The sequence below is a fragment of the Haplochromis burtoni genome, unplaced genomic scaffold, assembly GCF_018398535.1.
Source record: "Haplochromis burtoni strain Fernald_Lab_line unplaced genomic scaffold, NCSU_Asbu1 Contig_179, whole genome shotgun sequence".
NCBI lineage: Eukaryota > Metazoa > Chordata > Actinopteri > Cichliformes > Cichlidae > Haplochromis > Haplochromis burtoni.
Genome location: NW_024582540.1, coordinates 813,137 through 833,429, shown reverse-complemented (window position 1 = coordinate 833,429; position 20,293 = coordinate 813,137). Strand labels below are relative to the sequence as shown.

Below are 20,293 nucleotides of genomic sequence, written 5' to 3'. Positions count from 1 at the left end.
TATATGTATATGTGTGTGTGTGTGTATGTATACACACACACACACACACACACACACATGTCAGACTACTTAGACACATTACACTACTACCAAAACCTTGTAACATTAGACTATATGTGCAAATTATATGGTTGTGACCTGAAAGTACTTGTTGCAAGATTAACATTTTGTTGAAAGCTGACCTAAAATCACTTCTACCTTTGGCCTCAAGTAGATTAGAGCAAAGATTTCGCTCCAAAGGACCCTTCACTAGAAGAATTTTCTTCTTAGACATGACTGTGTACAGTTGCGTAACTGTCTGTACTGCAGGAAGGTATTCAGTTAAGACAGTGAAACCTTCAGTCTGTACTGGTACTCTGTTTTCAGTTTTGCATGCATTCAGTTGTTTTATTCATGTGTTATTTTGTGTGCTGTTGCTATGCAGTTAACTGGGAACAATTGTGTTTTCTTTGCAGATTGATGTCCTCATTTGTAACAGTGGATAGTTTATCTTTGAGGTCTGTTAGCATCAGCAACCCCTGAGAGTGGAGTGTTTCAGACCTTTGTTGTATCATGAACATTGTGCTCACCAGTTTAAGCTGGATCTCTAACACTAGTGAAATTCACAACAATATAACCAGATACTAAGGGTTGTTCTTCAGATTTGGTAGTGCCTCCCTTCTATTTAGTCAAAAATGTACGGTAGTGCTCGCTCTGTTGGCAGAGGGGATACAAACCATAGCGGAGGAAGAGATGGAAGTGGTACTGGTAATCAGGGATCTGGCCGTTCCCCTCGGCTCCCCCGCTCTCCTCGAATGGGGCACCGGCGTACCAACAGCACTGGAGGCAGTGGGGGAGGTCCTGGAGGAGCAGGAGGCAAGACCCTTTCAATGGAGAACATCCAGTCCCTCAATGCTGCGTATGCCACCTCAGGACCAATGTACCTGAGTGACAATGAGGTCGCCATGGGAGGTGACCACCTTCCCAAAACTGGTGGCACAGTGACCACCATGGGGAGACAGAGGGTGACTTATGGGTCGAGAGGTAGCAGCAGTGGAGTTGTAGCAGCAAGTACTCCTAATATCTCCACCACAGTGCCTGCCAATGCTGTGCTACCAGCAGGCATGATGGCTGGAGATGCCCTAGCTTTTGGAGATCACCACATGGCCTCCACAGTGCCCCATTCTCTAAGGCAGGCAAGGGACAATACCATACTTGACCTGCAGGCCCAACTCAAAGAGGTACTTTGCCAGTTTTTTTCCCACGATTTTTTCAATTCTGAAATTTTGATGAAGACGTTAATTTATGGCATTCACCGGTCATATGTTGGGTTGTCATGTACCTACCATTTATCCTGCGTTCTCAGGTTCTGCGGGAGAATGAGATGCTGCGGCGAGAAGTGGAAGTTAAGGAAAGCAAACTCAGCTCCTCCATGAACTCCATTAAGACCTTCTGGAGTCCAGAATTAAAAAAGGAGCGAGCTCTCAGGAAAGATGAGGCATCCAAGATCGCCGTCTGGAAGGAACAGTATCGTGTTATTCAAGATGAAGCACAGGTGAGCGTTGCTTAATGCTTAATGCTTAAATAGACTTTTAGCCTCTGTTTTGTTTTTTTGTTTTGTTTTGGGGGTTTTCCCTCTAATTTCATCATATGATGTCTCTCAGTCTGGATAGATTTGCCAAACTTCCAGAGCTTAACATGTTTGAGGAGGGGGGAAAAAAGCATTTCAAGCAGTGTGTCCGCTTTAGTACAAATGCTTTTCTCTTTTTGTTCTCTCTCTGCATAGGTTAGTGACAGTTTTTGAGCATCTAGTTAATCCTCTTATATGCAGCTATATGCTTGTGCATTTTAGATGAAAAAGGGTGGAAGTCTCATCTGAGGAACAGGATGAAAAATGTGCGAGGAAAAAAAAAAGAAGAGATGAGAACATTACAAAAGGTAGCAATAATAAAGGAGGGCTTTGCAAATAGTGCAATTTACAATTTACTAATACTGCGTCTATGCAGTATGTAATGATTAGTGTTTAGATGTTTAACTAAGCACTAATCATCACATACTGCATATATGCAATTTGAAGATTTTATCAAATCTCTCTTTTTAAATTTTTTGTCAACATTTTAGTGAAGCAATCACACCTTTGTGACCTACACCTGTTAAAACTAAGTATATAGCAATACACCGGACATATTTTGGCACCGTTAAATAGGAGTTCATCCAAGCAGGTATTTCTGTCTCGACTCCCTCTTTCTTAATAAATAAGTGTAGTGTCGACAAACTTTGCATAGGATGGTTCTATGGTTTAAAATCTAAAAGTGTAATTGGATAAGTGCAGATAAGGTCTTTTTAAATACTCTACGGTAGGTTGTTGGGCTCGTGCAAATTGGGTTTCGTTAATGAAGAGGCATCGTCTTTGTTTCACTGTGGTTCTTAATGGGTGGGCAGACCTGTATAATTTGCTGTTTTCACTCCTGCTGAGTCACAGAATCACACTCTGGACTAATTCCCAGTAATGCCTGACTAGCACTGCGTAATCAGCGAGTGCTTTAATTTAAAGATGTCTGCTTTTGTATGTCTGCCTCCGCCTCCCACACTGGCACACGTGCAATGGAAAGCATGGACACGCAAACATGCACACAGCAGTGTACTGACTCTTTGCATTAACTTACGCTTATTACATTTACTTACTATAACCTTAACCCTAACTACTACTTGCGTAGATCTTAGTCTTAGGCCTAAAGATAACTTTTCGTTGGTGGTTCTTAAAGTGGGCAGGTGGAGCCATTTTAAGGAGGTGACCAGAGAGTAACTAAAAAAAGGTTGACTGAATATGATTTTAGTTTTGTCGAGAAAATAAACTGCCAGCAATTTAACCATGGATATTTTTAATTAGTTATTGCTTTTAAAAATTGTGAGGTGTAGGTGGTGTGAATGATTTTCCGCTTGCAGAAAAATGAGAGGAATGCTACTTAACTATAACTTGAAACCTGTCTTGCTTTTTAAAGCATATGATTTAAATTATTGCTACTTGCTTTTTGTCTGTAAGAGTAAGCTGCCTCCCTTCCGGTCCTCATTGGAGGGCATTTGTTTAAGTTTCATGTAAAGCTGTTTAAGCAGATGTCTACATTTTTATGCATATATTTAAATGGATTACTTTGAATTTGAACATAGTGTTTCCCAATTCATACCACAGGCGAGTCTTCCTCTGCTTTGTTCTTCCTCTGTTTTGTTTGCTGTTGTAATATTAATGTTATATACTGCCATATGTTGTAGTGTGAATTGACCATCTTCATCCCCTACATTGAGTCAGATAATAATAGAATAATCACCAGTTATTTCTTGTTAATGATTCCTTGCCACATTGATTAAACGCTGCTTTTTTTTTGTGAGATTTGCCAAAGGTGTTTAATTATTGGATGTGGTGATGGCGGTGCCACAGAGTTAAGTTACAAAAAATGTTTGTATCACATTATCCAGTGTGGAAGATAAGCTGTAGATGATGTGTTGACTTCTTGTTATATCAATTTAGAAAGTGCATCATATAACCGCAATGTTTTGCGCTCTTTCAGACACCTAACTCTTGTCTTTTCTCAGAAGAGAGTGAGAATATGGGGGCTGAGGAAGGGAGGTGTGTGTGTGTGTGTGTGTGTGTGTCAGTTCTTGTCCGTACATGCATCTCCCCATGTGTGTGCGTCTGTTGTGTCGGGGGGGTGGATCGGTGCAGTCACAGCAGTGAGTCAGCCTTAGTCACGGGGTGGAGAGGGTGATGGAAAAGGATGGTTAGTGAGAAGAGAGGTGAGAGTATCAGAGGGAGGTAGAGAAGGAGTGTAGACTGCTGGTGGAAGGAGAAGGAGGGAATAACAAAGGAAGGAAAGGGAGGGGGCGCGGGAGGTGGAGGATGGAGAGATACGAAGGGAGGCAGACACTGACTTCTCTCTTTGTTCTGTCATCTGAAAATGCTCACAGCTGGTTCAGACCAGAGTGTAACACAGCCTTGTGTTACTGTCTCACAGCAACTCTGCCAAGAGTCTGTGGCGTCAGATGCCACAAACAATGCAATACTATACGGGGCTTATTGTGTTTCACCACTTGCATCTCTCTGGCCATGAATTGCAACAATGCTCAGAAAGCCTCCATGTTTTGGATCTATAAGTTGTGGCGCTGCTGAATTTTCAGTTATGATTAGTTTTTGTTTGGCTGGATGCAACGCAATACTCTACCAGGAGCCATTCCCAGAAAGTAGCCCGTGCATCATTCATAAAATCAATAAAATTTTCACCTCGTCTCCCTTGTCATATAAATAGCCTTGCAATAAAGGCTAGAGAACAAAGAGTAGAACCAGTAATTGTCAGCAGTTATATGTGTGTCTCTCCTCTGTTCCTAGCATCTCCAGATGACTGTTCAGGCTCTCCAAGATGAGCTAAGGATCCAGAGGGACCTGAACCAGCTGCTCCAGCAAGATCCTGCTAGTCAAGGAAGGGACCTGGCCCTGACATCCGAACCTACAGAGGAGAACTACCGACGGCTACAGGGTGAGCATGAGAGGCAGGCCAAGGAGCTCTTCCTTCTTCGGAAGACCCTGGAGGAGATGGAGCTGAGGATTGACACACAGAAGCAGACCCTGGCAGCCAGAGATGAGTCCATCAAGAAACTACTGGAAATGCTGCAGAGCAAAGGTGGGTTTAAGCAGGAAAAACCAAAATAGTTTAATGAAGTTTACAGTTGATTGATTATTAATGACTGTTTAGCTGTTTGTTGCATGTCTTCTGGTTCATGTATAGGGTTCACTAGGAAACAAATAAACTGTTTGAAACTGTAGGCCAATAATATTCATCCATTAACATTTTATTACTCAGTAGGTCTCAGGTTATCACTTGTCCCAGCCTATTTTCCTCAGCTCCTTTAATGCTCACACAGCTGTAGGTCAATTGTGGCATTCACTGCTCCATTTTCTAGACATGATTTCTCCTTTAAACTCAAGCAGGAGCTTAAAGACACTCCAAGCCTGTGCACAGGTGTTTTTAAAAAGTAATTGCATGCCGTCTTCCCTAGGGTGTAAATACAAAGGACATGAAATCTGAAGAACCCAAAGGTACATGAAATTAAAAGAAACTTAAAACTCCTTCCAGAAAAAGCTTAAACCCATTGAACCCTCAGCAGTTTTGGGGCTTTCTTTTAAACTCCTGTCACATATGTACTCACTCTGGGCTCATTTTAACAGGGCAATCATAACTAGATTTTTTTTTTGCACAGTATAAACACTCAGGCCAGTCCCCAGAACGGTTGGTGTCCTATAACAGGTGCGGTGAAACACTCAGACTGTATTTAAAAGATGGATGTCACCTTCATAATGTTACCTGTTGCTTAACAAAGTTACAAAGTTCTGTTGGGAAGTCTTCGAACTGACCGTCATCTTGTTTTTAAACTGGACATGAGTGAGGCGGCGAATCTGAAGATGACTGTATGTTCACAGGTTAGCAACTCATATCCTGCTTTATCCTCCCTTTTGAGTCTAATAGATGACAGTAATTACAAGGGAAATATTTAAGGGGGAATTTGCTTGGAGGGATAGAATAGATAGGCAGGTTTAAGGCACTTCTACCTTTGGTGCTTGTTTTTAGAGCTAGAAACTACACTATATTGCCAAAAAACATTCACTTGTCTGCTTTCAAACACATACGATCTTGTTCATACGATATGATGTCAGCACACCCTTTGCAGCTATGACAGCTTCAACTCTTCTGGGAATACTTTCCAGAAGGTTTAGGAGTGTGTTTATGGGAATTTTTGACCATTCTTCCAGAAGCACATTTGTGAGGTCAAACACTGAGGTCTCCGCTCTGATTGATCCCAAAGGTGTTCTCCCGGGTTTAGGTCAGGACTCTGAAGGCCAGTCAAGTTCTTCCACACCAAACTCGCTCATCTGTGTCTTTTTGCACCTTGGTTTGTGTACTGCTGTGGAATCATGCTGCAACAGAACATGATTCCAAACACGAAGTTGGGTGCATGAAATTGTCCAAATGTGTTGGTGTACTAAGTATTAAGAGTTCCTTTCACTGGAACTAAGGTGCTGACCCCATCTCCTAAAATATAACCCCATGCCCTAATACCCCCTCCACCAAACTTTACACTTGGCACAATGCAGTCAGACAAGTACCGTTCCCCTGGCATCCACAAACCCAGACCATCAGATTGCCAGACGGAGAAGCGTGATTCATCACTTCAGAGAACACATCTCCACTGCCCTAAAGTCCAATGGCGGCATGCATTATAGCACTGCATTTGGTGATATAAGGCTTAGATGCAGCTGCTTGGCCATGAAAACCCATTCCATGAAGCTCGAGCTAATCTGAATGCCGCATGAAGTTTGGAGGTTTGTAGTGACTGACTCTGCAGAAAGTTGGTGACCTCTGCACACTACTTCCCTCAGCATTCGCTATGATTTTTTTTATTTTTTTAGGATGGCAGGTTTTTAAGGCTTCAGGGGTTCAGTAAGTTAAATTACACTGCCCATTAGGTTCAATGTTGTGTGCTTTGTTTGTTTGGTTCTTCTTTTACAGTAGATGTGCAGAGTCTATCCTCGGATATGCTAAACAATTGTGTGCTTTTGTTTCTTTGTTTGTCTCTGAGAGTTAAACACAATTGGCTGTTGTAAACATCTAGACTTCATAATAGTCTTTTTTACATACATCAGAATTGTAACAAGTTGTTATGTTTGCTGTGTTAGGACCATCTGCCAAGGCATCAGAGGAGGACCAGGAGAGGACAAGGAGACTGGCTGATGCAGAAATGCACAGGCATCACCTTGAGAGTTTGCTGGACCAGAGAGACAGGGAGATCACTGCTCTGAGAGAGGTAATCTCCAGTTTATTAATTTTGGCATGCATTACTTTTAAGGCTTTCCATCATATTTGGTTTGATTGGTAAGATATCGATATTCATCAACCGTGTTTTACATCTGACACAGCAGGAGCTGCACCGTCGGTATGAAGGAACTCCAGAGTCCACCAAAACTAAGGCCCTACAAACTGTCATTGACATGAAGGTGAACATTTAGATAGAGAAATGTGTGTGTGTGTTTATAGTGTATTGGTGACAACATGCTATTGGTGATAACCTTTTTCCATTAACTCCAGGATGCAAAAATCAACTCAATGGAGCGGAGCCTCAGGGACATGGAGGAGGAGCTGCTAATGCTGAAATCGAATGGACTTCTGAGCTGTGAAGAGCGTCAAGAAGAGATGAAGCAGATGGAGGTTTACCGCAGTCACACAAAGTTCATGAAGAACAAGGTCAGAGACTGTGTAATAATTCTTATGTTTTTTTTGTGTTCACACATAAAACCCTAGAAACTACCTTTTTCTCATGGTAGCTGTAGCTTGTAGAGGTGGGAATCACCATACATCCCACGATACGATATTATCACAATACTTAACGCACGATACGATATTATTGCAATTTTTTAAAAATATTTTGCGATATTGAGATTCTGTACATAAAGGTAAACTTTATCAATATTCATTTTATCTAATATCAAAGTCTCACACTCAGTCTTTCTCTCATTTCAGTCAGTTTTATTGTTGACAAACTGAACGGTTTGCATTACAGTCTAGTCCAACTTAACTGAATGCAACCATCTGGTACAATTATAGCTATTCTGAACTATGCAATTTATGAAAACTATGCAGCCCATTCAGCAACTGAAGAATTTGAAAGTAAATTAAAACAAAGTATAATTTTACATTAAATAAAAAAGTTTTAAACTTAAAATAAAACATGTTTATTGCTGCCAAAAAAAAAGTTAAACACATTTGGACAGTGAAGGAATGTCAGGATTCTTGCTCAGAAAAAGGAGCTGATCAACATGCTCTGAAGTCAGAGCATGTTCCAGTCCACAAAAACTTTTTTTTGTAACAAAATATCGATTTCTGCTGTCCCTGTATCGATACATTATTAGCAAACAAAATATCACAATACTACACAGTATCGATTTTTCCCCCACCCCTAGTAGCTCGGGAGGTAGAGCTAGCCATCTACTGATCAGAAGGGTGGTGGTTTGATCTGCATGCCAAGTATCCTTGGGCAAGAAACTAACCCCAACTTGAATGTCTGTGATTGGTAGATAGAAAGTCATTGTGTGAATGGGTGAGTGAGCCACGTTGTATACAGTGCTTTGAGTGCTCCGCCAGTAGAAAGGCGCTATATAAGAATCAATTTACCATTTTACAATTTGTCCAACCCTTCCTCTTTCTTTCTGTGCTCGGGCTAATCTTTTTTCAGATGGAGCAGGTGAAGCAGGACCTCTCCAGGAAGGACACCGAGCTGCTCGGTTTGCAGACAAAACTGGAGACGCTTACCAACCAGTTCTCAGACAGCAAGCAACACATTGAAGTCCTCAAGGAATCCCTCACTGCCAAAGAGCAGCGGGCTGCCATCTTACAGACGGAGGTAGAGTATCCATACTTTCTCACCCACTGTATTGGTATAGACCAGGGGTCTGCAACCTGTGGCTCCGGAGCTGTATGTGGCTCTTTAGTCCTTATATTGCGGCTCTGCATGGTTTGGAAAAATAAATCATAAGTATTTAACTGAAGTGTATTTTATTTGTGTTAGTTCTAAATTGGAAGATTATTCTGATCTTGAAATATAAAAATAAAGTTATATTTTATTATTTTTCGTCGCTCAAAATAAGCGTCACACTCAGGGAAGCCGGTATACCTGCCGAAACGACGTGCATTTACCGAGACCTTCAACCCCAGGTAGGCCAAGTATGGAGAAATGTAAGAAAAGAAAAATATCTGAAGAAAATACAACATTTAATGATGCCTGGGCAGATTCATTTGTATTTACTTCTGACGAGAGTGGCCTACCAGTATGCCTAATTTGTGGAGTGTCGATCTTCGGATCCACATACGTATGTGAACAACTATTCTCCACCATGAACTATGCTAAAAACAAACACCGCTCACGCCTCACAGATAACAGCTTACAGTCCTGCGTAAAGAGGAAAGTGACTTTGTACAGCCCCGATCGTACAGCATGCACTGTGCGCAGAGGTTCAGGAGCAGAAGTCCGATTGTAAACATATCACGGCAGACCCAACGATGTTTACATGAACATGCTCTTCAGCATCTCTTTATTGACCACTTTTCACACACACAGCCGGCTGTAGCTTTGCAGCTCACAGCCCGACACATACAAACAACAGCAGAGAGAACAAGCCGGTGAGGCGTGATTGCGGATGCCACTCAGGTACGTCACGCCCCGCAAAGTACATTAACCAGGTAAAATAAATATTATGCAGATACTTAATATTTATTTTTAATTTTTTAGGAGCATAGTGCTTTTTTCCAATTATTTTTAAAATTCTGGTCAAGGCTCCGCTACACTCCGATAGCCCAGAAGGGATGACGGCTCACAGTTTTTGTTTGCTACATGGATAATTTGAGTTCAGCTTTTTAATTAATTAAAGCATAAAGGTAAAAACCAATATACACAGTGTTGTCTTCATTTTAGATGTCAAAAAGTATTTGCGGCTCCCAGTGTTTTCTTTTTTCCGTAGAAACCGGGTCCAAATGGCTCTTTGGGTGTTAAAGGTTGCTGACCCCTGGTATAGACTGTAGAGGCCTTTACACACCGGACTCATAACCATTCACACCGATTGCATAATTTAACTGGGTGACTGTGCAGCTTCTTTTTTTTTTTCTTTCCTGAACCAAGCTTGATTTTTTTATTTTTTTTTAATCTGGATAAACAGGCACACCTCGTATCTCAAAACATTGATAGGTACTGAATAAACAATGACATGGAAATAGTAAAATAATAGTATTTTTTATCTCAGAAACACAACACCGCTCTGAAATCTTCCTCAGAAGTTTAAATCTTTGCTTTTGTCCACACTCATTTTTAACTTGTAGCAGGACACGTCTGTAGTTCATGTCCGTAAACTGCTAACCCATCTTGTCTATCTAGGTGGATGCCTTGCGCCTGCGTTTGGAAGAGAAGGAAGCAACTTTGAATAAAAAGAGCAAGCAGATACAAGAAATGTCAGAGGAGAAGGGAACCCTCAATGGGGAAATCCACGACCTTAAGGATATGCTGGAGGTTAAGGAGCGCAAGATCAATGTGCTTCAGAAGAAGGTAACTTTAACAGAGAATAGTGCAATCTTGTTTTTGAAATGGCAATATGTGTCCAACGCAAGATCAATTTTATTGATGGTTACTTGTGTTTTCACTGCAGATCGAGAACCTGCAGGAACAGCTGAGGGACAAGGAGAAGCAGATGAGCAGCCTGAAGGAGAGAGTAAAGTCTTTGCAGGCTGACACTTCCAATACTGACACTGCTCTCACAACACTGGAGGAGTCTCTTGCAGAAAAGGTGGATTAATTTCTGCAGACTTGTATTAGTCCATCTGTATTAATAAACAAATGTTGGTTGATAATCTGTATAAGAATCTTGCTTGATTCTTTCCTCCACCTCTTTATAGGAGCGGATCATCGAGCGTCTAAAAGAGCAGAGAGATAGAGACGACCGGGAGAAGACGGAGGAGCTTGAATGTACCAAAAAGGAGCTGAAAGAGTTGAAGGAAAGGTTGAGCTTACTGCAGGGAGACCTGTCAGACAGAGAGGTGAGAAACATATGCAAAAAAACACACAGGCAAACTCTTGTTTACTGTGATTCTATTAATATAATAAAACAGTGCTGTCAGACACGGGCATCAGTTTTTTGTTGTTTTTTTCCCGCCTGTTAGTCCTAACTTTGCACTGAGGCATGGATGCCTGCACTGGTGTTAATGTATTCTTAGTCGTGTGTGTGTGTGTGTGTGTGTGTGTGTGTGTGTGTACGCACACAGACCTCTCTGTTGGACCTAAAGGAGCACGCATCCTCCCTGGCCTCCTCAGGGCTGAAGAAAGACTCCAGACTCAAGAGTTTTGAGATTGCCTTGGAACAGAAGAAGGAAGAGTGCCTCAAACTGGAGAATCAACTTAAGAGAGTGAGAAATACATTAAATACGTATTAAATACAAATACATTAAATAAAGCTTCAGGCACCTCACGTGGCCTGAGATGTCTAAACTACAGCCTTTGTTCTCCATCAGGCTCAGAATGCAGCGTTGGAAGCTCAAGCCAACACTGAGCTGGCTGAGCGCATTAGGAACCTCGAACAGGAAGTGGCCCGCCACAGAGAGGATTCTGGGAAAGCTCAAGCTGAAGTGGACCGCCTCCTGGAGATACTCAGAGAAATGGAGAATGAGAAAAATGACAAAGACAAAAAGATCAGTGAGCTGGAGAGGTGGGTTTGTGGATCTTGTCAGTGTGCATGTGTACATGTGGTGGATATTCAAGGGTGGATGCACCATATAAATGTGTATAACAAGTATTTAATGAGGTATAATGTAGGTCCACAGTTTGTCTCCGGGACTTCTGACCTTTGTTCGTCACATGCGATGTAAACATCTGAAGTGGTATCGCTGTAGAGACTGTTGTGGCTGGCACATTAAAAGCAGTCTAAATTGGCTTTCTGCCATTTGACATCCTGGCAGGAGTGCTTTGAAAGCTGGTGTTTGAGGTTTTGTGAGGTGGTTTGTTTCAGTGTTGACATGCTCAGCAACATTCAGCTTCTTTTCATGTTCCTGCAATTGTTTTATTATTATTTTGTGTAACATGACCTTGTTAGATCCAGAAAAGATGCTGCATAATCCGTGAGCTGATATTTTATGAGTGAAACCCCTTCTGTCTTGTTCTCCATGTTTGCTTATTCTCTTAGTCTGAGTCTGCTTTTCTCTTTACTGCTTTCTTGTCTTTTCATTGGAAATTTCCCACCCCGCCAGTTTGGCCTCAAGGTTAGTGACAATGCTTTTCTCTCCTCCTCACCTTGACACATTTTTCTCTCTCTCTTCCTAAATTTCCTGTGGAGCTGCAAGCAGTTGTCTTTTTCTTACTTCTGCTCAGGCTCATTTTTCCTTTTTTGCTTTATTGTTTTTGGGTTTGTTTGTTTGTTTGTTTGTTTTTTCACTCAAAGTCAAAATGATGCCTGAAATCTCACCCAAGCAAGTCTGTAAGATTGTGAATGTTTGTTTAAAATGGCAAATTATACCTCTTTATGTCCATATTTGAATCAACTACATTTACTTGGTGTACAACAATTAATGACCTAGAAATTGTAACGTGGGAATGTCTGAGTCATCAAGCACATACCTAATATACAATATTTGTTTTTGGTCCCATGACTTTATTTGCATGAGTTCCTTTATTTAGTTATGGATAAGCCATCTGTGTCACGCATCCGTAAGCTCAAAGTAGTAAAATACAGCGCTATATCTTGAAAATGCTTGCTGTTCACTTGTGTGTAAGACACATTTTCACTGTTCTAGAGGAACAGGAGCCCAAAATGAGGTCTGATTTGTCCTCTTGCTCCAAATAGAATATCTAATGTAACTGACTTCCTGTAGGCAAATGAAGGATCAGTCGAAGAAGGTGGCATCACTGAAGCACAAAGAGCAGGTGGAGAAGAGCAGGAATGCTCGACTTATGGAGGAAGCCAGGAAGAGGGAAGACAACCTGTCTGAGAACTCCCAGCAGGTGAAGGTGAGGCTTGCCTATGGATGATCTGCACTGTGCAAATTCTGTAGGAATGCTACTGCCTTTCTCAGTCAGGGTACAACTGGGCGAATCTGACATCTCCTTCCTTCTTCTACTGTGAAGGACACTTTACGCCAAAAGACAGAGCGCATAGAGGAGCTGGAGGAGGCCTTGAGAGAGAGCGTTCAAATCACTGCTGAGCGAGAGATGGTGCTCGCACAGGAGGAGGCTGCCAGGTCACTTCAGGAGAAACAGGTACACAAACACACAAATATAGCAAAGCAATATTTATGACCCAGCACCGCACGGTTAAAAGAAACTGCAGTTCTTCCTCTGTCGCCTTTTTCTGCTGCCACTGTGCTGTCGCTCATCCTTTCTCTCCCTCTCTGCCTGTCCGTCCTCTTGCTTCCTCTTCTTTCATCTCTGCTTGTCGTTTTCTCTTGTTTGTTTTTTTTCTCCGCTACACACCGCCTCTCAGAAGCACTCACTCAAAGCAATGCATGAGTCCAACCTCGCCAACTTTAAGTGGTCTAAGGTATGAGCCCAGTATGTGTCAGTGAGCAGCGACTCTTACAGGGGGTGGACACAATAAAAGCAACACCTCTACAGTTCATGCAGTCTCATGCAACAACCCTGCACAGGATACATGTGTCAAGTTTTAGTAATTGTTGGAGGGACTGCATGTGTGTGAAACGTGTTGGTGTTGTTTCCAGCCCATGTAATTTATGCGCCTTTGTTTACCTGCTGTTTGCTTTTAAAACGATGCTCATTAAAGTTTTCACTTTAATGAAATCCAAAGCCAAGTACATTTTTACTTCGAGCATGAATTATTCATTAATTTCCCTGTTCAGTCTGTTGTGATTAAGTAAATGTTTAATAAGGAATAACTGTAGTGCCTGTTTAAATTAAATAACAGGTAAATGAAATCCAGTCTTGATCCCTAGTCCTTCCCATCAGACCACGTGAATTCTGCTGTCCCTCCCTCTTATAAGAGACTGACAAATCATCCAGTGTCTTTTCTGGAAAAAAAAAAGCCCCATCCTTTTCCCTGGTGGATTTCAGGTAATCCACTCCAATCATCATTGAGCTGTTTGTGTGTGTGTGTGTCGGTGTTCCCAGATGGAGGAGCTGCTGGGGGCCATGGAGAAGGTGAAGCAGGAGCTTGAGTCCATGAGGGCTAAGTTGGCCTCCACTCAGCAGTCTCTGTGTGAGAAAGAGGCTCACCTCACAACCCTGAGAGCCGAGCGCAGGAAACACCTGGAGGAGGTGCTGGAGATGAAGTAAGAGACACACACACAGTGGGATTGCATAGACTCTGGATTATTGATCACCGCCTTAATCTTGTAAAATGTCATCCAATTCTGGCTTTTCCCAGATGGCAGGCTAATGTTGTGCAATGAATAATAAATGATAATCGAGCTATTTACTTTTGTGGGTAAATGCCACATTGTTACATCTCCACCTAACAGGCAGGAGGCGCTGTTGGCGGCTATTAGCGAGAAAGACGCTAACATTGCACTACTGGAGTTGTCATCCTCTAAGAAGAAAAAGACCCAGGACGAAGTGGCTCAGCTGAAGCGGGAGAAAGACAGACTGGTGCAGCAGCTCAAGCAGCAGGTGAGGAGGGGGCTGATGGTGTTCACAGAGAGAGGGTGATGGAGTGAAAGATGTAACGCTGGTACCAGACGTTTTTCCAGGTTTCCAGCTGCTATATGCAGGAAAATAAATCCTCACAGGACTGATGGGGGAATAATTTTGATCTTTTCTTTAAATAAAAAGTAAAAGCTCTATGAAACTGATGGATTAGAAGTAAAACTGTCTATGTCTAGAATGTGCTGCAGCTGTGTTTTTAAGCACAAAAAAACGGGTGTTACCATATATTGTTAGTTAAAGTGAATGGCTCTACCGTTCTTTCACTACTACTACTACTACTCATACTTAGGTCTGACTTTCACACTAAAAGCACTGTGGCATTAATAATTACTGAGCAGATGTGCATGTTAGAGCTCATCTTAGTTCAATCTGTTAATTAGTCTTTAAAATCACATGCTTGGGATGCCAGTGCCAGATGACCATATGCCAAATGGCTGAAATGCAGCAGCTCGGGTTAGAGTTGAGAAAGACGTGTGGCAAAGAATTCTGTCTCCCCACATTCCTGTCTAATCCTCACTGTGCTTGCATATGCTTGTAGTGTTTCTACCTGTGAGGAGCAGATATCTTTAAAAATGTTACTTTTAATTTGGCAAAAACTGAAATAACTACAGGTTAAACTGAACACACGCTGTCAACCAAACTGGTTTCTTTTTATATGCCAGTCTGAAAATGCCTGTTGGAGCCTGTCCATGTTGAACTTGCCTGTTTTATCAAACCCTGCATAGCATGAGTTGATGTCGCATCTCCATCATCTGAATCTTTGGAATTTCTTGGGACAAATCTGAGATGATCTAGGGAGAGGAATTCAATGAGTGTGAATAGCAAGAGAAACTATGTCGTCTTAGATGGTAAATCAGACTCATTTGCTCTTACCGGTACTTCCTGTTGCACTTTCTGTTTCCACACGCATCTGTGTGTGTGTACAATAACATGCAAATGACGTCTGTGCACAGTGGTGAAAACTGAGCCAGGCAGTATTCATTAAATGATGAAGTAAGATTAGATTTGTCCTGTTAACAATTTGTTTTCAGGCTGTACTCCCAAGATTTCAGCAGTTAGCTATAAAACCTTGGCCATAATTACGATTTCCTCTTCATCTTAGTTGGATGTTTTTAACAATTTGCAGACCCAGAACAGGATGAAGCTGATGGCCGACAACTACGAGGATGACCATCTGAAGACTGCACCTGACCAAACGAATCACAAACCCTCTCCAGATCAGGTAGTTTTCTTAACCGCCATAAACTGCTTTGCTAAATTTTTCTTCAGTCGATTTGTGGCCACGTCTGTAAGTAAGGTTGAACTCACGGCTTGCTCTCTAAAACTCGGACATGGAAGTTTTCTGCTGCTACTTTTCTTGTCTGTTTTGCACACTAACCAGATGTTCCTTCCTAATGCTGCAATTGGCTTACCTTGTGGCTAACAGGATGACGAGGAGGGTATCTGGGCGTAGCCAACCTTTTGCCCACCCCCTCCCCTCTCTCTCAGCCATTTTGTTCAGAAGGGTGAGCTTGTATGAAAAGCCGTTGCTCCATTGGCATGTTTGCTTGTCTTCCATTTCTCTGTGGGGTGCTTTTGATGCACATCTCTTCTCACAAACTCATCCTGTGCGCATTCATATACTGGTGTGTGCGTGCGTGCGTGCGTGCGTGCGTGCGTGCGTGCGTGCGTGCGTGCGTGCGTGCGTGCGTGTGCCCCCAGAGTGTCATCACTTCAAATGAAAGCAGCTTAGCTTTGCATGTCACTGCTCTGATGCTAATGATTGGCTTCTGACGTTTGGCTCAGACAAACAGGTGTTGGATAATGGCTTTAAACTTGATCTAATCAGTGGTTTAGTTATTTGCTTTGTAGGACACTTTGTTTAGCTGCACAAATCTGTACTCTGTCAGAGTGGCTTTCTTTTTCTTTCTTTTTTACACACCAAAAACCCCCCAAAAATGCCCAGACTCTTATGGCACAGCCAAGCTTCTCTCAGAAGGGATGTTTTGTTTCTAAGTGCCTCTCTTGGCTCACTGGGCACCATTCACTCAGGCTTTAATGATACTGTCTGCTGACCGTTTTTCTCCTTTGTTAGTGGTTAGTTTGCTATACTTATTTGTCATGACTAGCTGTTATAAATCAAACATGTAGAAATTGCTCAGATGTACTGGGCTCTGCTATAATGTGCTATCATTATTATTTATATTATGTACAGTGCTTTGCTACTCTAACCAATCGTCATAAAATCGCGGGGCAGATCAGGACTCTGCTCGCTGTATCTCAGCATGGCTTGAAACACTATTTGGGAACCACTTTTCTAGCTTTAGGGGTTTAGCAGGAATTTTGGCTGTCATATGAGCTGGTGATGGGCATGCATGTCAAGGCTTATGCTTTCTTTGTTTTTAAACACAAGTGGTGTCTTGTGCTTGGTTCCTTTCATTCTCTTCAACCGTTTAAACCGGGGTAAATTTTATCGTTTAATTTTTTTTTCGTGCCATTTCCTTCGAATCGCCTTTCTCACTTCTTCTTCCTCACATCTTGCAGATGATACCCCCTCTTCTAGCCCTTTCCCAGAACCGCAGTAAGCTCAAACTTTACATCGCCCACCTGACAGACCTCTGCCACGATCGAGACCCCAGCATCCTCAGCCAGCTCACGCCGCCCACTCACTACCACCACAGCGACCCTGAAGACTGGGAGGAGGACCTCCAGAAAATGAGCGCCGAACAGGTAATGAAGAAACTCTTAAGTCATCGTGACAGTCATCTCTGAGCAACTTCTTTGATACATATTAAGCTTTATTTTGCGGGAGCATTAAAAATATGCTTTTGGAGAGATTTTATTGGTGGCGAGGCAATTCAAAGAGGAAATCAGGGAAGCGGTTCAAGAGACAAACAAACACACTTCCAGTGCAGTAACATGACTTAACATGAAGGAAATGGAAAAGGTGCAGCAGGGAAAACTGATCACAGACAAAAGAGGAATGGAGTAGATGCAGCTGTGTGTTGTTTAAGAACCCTCTTTTAACCTCAGATATACCTAAACATGCACCTTTTTGTGAATTGTGCTGATGGCTGTGTTGAAATGCTATTAAAAAGCTACTCCTGCCCTTTCTCCTGCAGTTGGAGCGGGAGCTGGAGGTGTGTGAGAAGGAGAGCGGAGAGCTGCAGGAATATGCCAACTCTGTTCTCCAGCAGATTGCAGACTACTGCCCTGATATCCTGGAGCAGGTCGTCAACGCCCTCGAAGAGTCTTGCTGAAAACTCTGACCTCAGACACAACCCGTCTGAGTCCAGGTCTCCCTACCTCCACCCCCCAAAAAAGTGAAAGGTTCCTGGAGAGAAGAGAAAGTAGGGGGCATTATCACATCTTGCTGGACTCCTCTTCTTCGTGTCCCTCATTCTACCCTGCAACAAACTGTCAGGACCTCTGGGTGCTTTCCTGTCCCACATGTTAATCTGTCAGGCTGGCAAAATTAAATTAGGGATGTTCGTGCTGTTAAATATGGCACTTGACACATGTAACGACAGCCGCCGATAGATTTTACGTGCACACCTCATCACTGTCAGGCAGACAATAGCACACTATCGGTTGTTGCAAAATAAGTAGCATTTGCAAACACCCCTAATTTGATTTTTGCTTTTTAAAGGAAACTAAAAACTGAACACGGGTGAATTTGGAGGGGGAAAAAAAAGCAGACTTGCACATAGTTACGCACAACGGAGAATACTGCCAACCTTTTTCTCCTTAGATAGCTTTATTGATAACAGGAGCACTCGCCTTGATCTCAGTCTTTAACCCCTTGGATTTCTCTCACAGAACTTTCAAGTTGAAGTAGTAAGTTTATTTGTTGCTCTGGACAGGAAAGCACTTTTTTGGTCTTGGAGAACTGGGGAGCTGCTACATCTCGAGGGAGCGGAGAGGAGCTGGGCCCAGTGGGTAAACCATGGATCCGTGTAATAGTTTGGTCCTTGAATAGTAACACTGAATGCAACATTAATATTCTCAAAAGCCTTGTGTCTGTCCACGTAGCTTGGATTAGGATGTAGGTGTGTTACTGTCATAGTCTGTGGCTGGGTCATTAGAGGGGGAGTCAAGGCCTGACCTTTGACATAAACCAAAGGTCAGATTTTAGTTAGTATGTTCTCAACAGATGAGAGAGAGGATTTAAAAAAAAGAAAGGAAAAAAAAAAGCTTTTTTATTATTGGTGACGATTATTAAGTTTTAGATGGTTTTGCACACTTGTCCACTTGTTTATAGGGTATGCAATGTTTGTTTTGCGAACGTTTTAGTGGCCTTGGAGCATGCACAGAGATAAGTACTGGACCTAACGCAGGGATATTTATTCCTCTGTAATACTGGTGCTAAGGCATGATGTAAGAAATTACGATCTGAACATTCAGTCTTCATCCAAAGTTCCTTTAGATGGTACTCGAAGCCCACCTGATCCTAAGTTTGTCGACTGAATCGCTGACAAAAACGAGCGATGCCTCTGCTGTTGTGTTTTTTGAACTCTTCAGGGCTGTGGTTTTTAATTACTAAGTGCATCTACATTTCCAGAAAGGTCACTTTTCAGCAGATTTTGACTTTTTAGATAAGTTTGTAAATAACGTGATATTTAACATGTGCAGTGACTGAATAAAGGTAACTAGGTGGAAGGTGTCGTGCATTCTCTTAAAAAAAAAATATATATATATATATATATTGGAAAAGTTAAAGCAGTGCAGTTGTCATTGTGTCTTATTTTGTCTGCAGGACAAAATGTGCGTGCGTATGCGTGTGTGTGTGTGCGCGCGTGTGACACAGTACTGCCACAATTTGCGGAAAGTCGCGTTCAATAGAGATATATAAATATAACACATATATAAATATATAAAATGTTTACTGTATCGATATGCATTGAATGTTTGCACAGAATCTTGAAGGGGCAAGCTGCTCTGAACAACATGACTGTCGAGTTAACGTCCTCAGCAGAAATGGAGGAAAGAAGTGTCAAAAAAAAAACAACTTGTGTCAAAATAATGTGTGAACTACAAATGTTTCAAACCGTGACTGTGTGATGGGAGAGTACTTTTCTTACTTTTATTTCTAATCGTTCACCAGAGGGTGATGTAAATGTATTATCTGAGATTCCAGTGTTGTCTTTTCTTATGTTAATGGTTTTGGCTGTTTGATGTCAAAGGCAGACCGAGCCTGACGGATAAAAATACGCCTGGCTCTTCTGCTGTCATAAGAGAAACACAATGTTACACAACAGTGTGAAACTGCGCCAGTATACGTCTGAAAATGGGTGATTTTTTTTTTTTTTTAACTTTCTATGTATGTTGTAAATTTACTGGTATATTTGAGAGGCAGGGTGTACTTCAAAAAAACAAAAACACCCCCCTGTGTTGGAAGATGTTATTTGGATGCTTGTTTTTTTGCTCAGTAAATTCTCCTTAATATCTGTAACCTGTCATCACTACAGAAAAAGCATTTTTCAGAATCCCCCCCTTGCTTTGGCCTGTGTGTCCCTGCCCTTGCCTTAATGATTTCTTTTTCTCAACTCCTGTTTGTGGAACACAGAGCTGCTTAAGGGGCTTCTGTCAAAGTTCATGGTGTTTGTTTTTATTTTGTATTTGTATAACAGATGTACTGCCTTCTGTTTATTCATGTCAAGAATCAAACTGTGTTAAAAGAAAGCAACATGTTAGTGAGTTATTTGGATTTTGTATGTATGTAAATAAATAAATTATAAGCCTTGTTTTCTTGTTATGAGGGCATTTTTTTTTCTTTTTTCCCCTTTAATTTTAAATTCCTACTATGATTCCTTTCCAATCGCTACCTACCTTTGAAACAGAGGAGGGAAGTTGACTAACAGAAGAAAATAAAGACTTATAATGGACATGTAGTGTAGCTGTCACATCTGTCCTTTGTTTGACCTTAGCTGTAACTAGTGCGTATTATCCTGTTGCCATCCTGTAATCTGTGACCTCTGACATAAACAAGGCATTTTCACCCATAGGGTATTTTGTTTTTTGGACCTTTCTGATTTTGTGGGGAGAATACCAGTATATCAGCAGTGCCTGAAAGACTCAGACCATCCCGTCTGGCACTAACAAC

General features: G+C 41.9%; 1 protein-coding gene across 6 annotated transcripts in view; it reads left to right on the top strand.

Moving 5' to 3' along the window:
- The window catches only part of LOC102294782 (ELKS/Rab6-interacting/CAST family member 1), a 20,894-nt gene extending 960 nt beyond the window's left edge, over positions 1-19,934 (top strand). Inside the window, exons 2-21 of one of the 6 annotated variants that reach the window (XR_316550.3) lie at positions 456-1,220; positions 1,346-1,534; positions 4,361-4,652; positions 6,704-6,831; positions 6,947-7,021; positions 7,113-7,268; positions 8,257-8,424; positions 9,949-10,116; positions 10,217-10,354; positions 10,464-10,604; positions 10,830-10,970; positions 11,076-11,269; positions 11,808-11,819; positions 12,429-12,564; positions 12,682-12,813; positions 13,678-13,838; positions 14,028-14,175; positions 15,338-15,433; positions 15,638-15,716; positions 16,735-16,866. Coding sequence is in view for 4 of the 6 variants with exons in the window: in XM_014337425.2 (XP_014192911.1) it covers positions 675-1,220; positions 1,346-1,534; positions 4,361-4,652; positions 6,704-6,831; positions 6,944-7,021; positions 7,113-7,268; positions 8,257-8,424; positions 9,949-10,116; positions 10,217-10,354; positions 10,464-10,604; positions 10,830-10,970; positions 11,076-11,269; positions 11,808-11,819; positions 12,429-12,564; positions 12,682-12,813; positions 13,678-13,838; positions 14,028-14,175; positions 15,338-15,433; positions 16,735-16,920; positions 17,313-17,450 (3,348 nt within the window). In the remaining 2 variants the exon portion in view is untranslated. Of the gene's footprint in view, positions 1-455; positions 1,221-1,345; positions 1,535-4,360; positions 4,653-6,703; positions 6,832-6,943; positions 7,022-7,112; positions 7,269-8,256; positions 8,425-9,948; positions 10,117-10,216; positions 10,355-10,463; positions 10,605-10,829; positions 10,971-11,075; positions 11,270-11,807; positions 11,820-12,428; positions 12,565-12,681; positions 12,814-13,677; positions 13,839-14,027; positions 14,176-15,337; positions 15,434-15,637; positions 15,717-16,734; positions 16,921-17,312 lie in introns of those variants that run through there. The other 5 variants (XR_001336748.2, XM_005934158.3, XM_014337425.2 and 2 more) reach the window with 5 other exon arrangements.
- Positions 19,935-20,293: the final 359 nt, after the last annotated feature.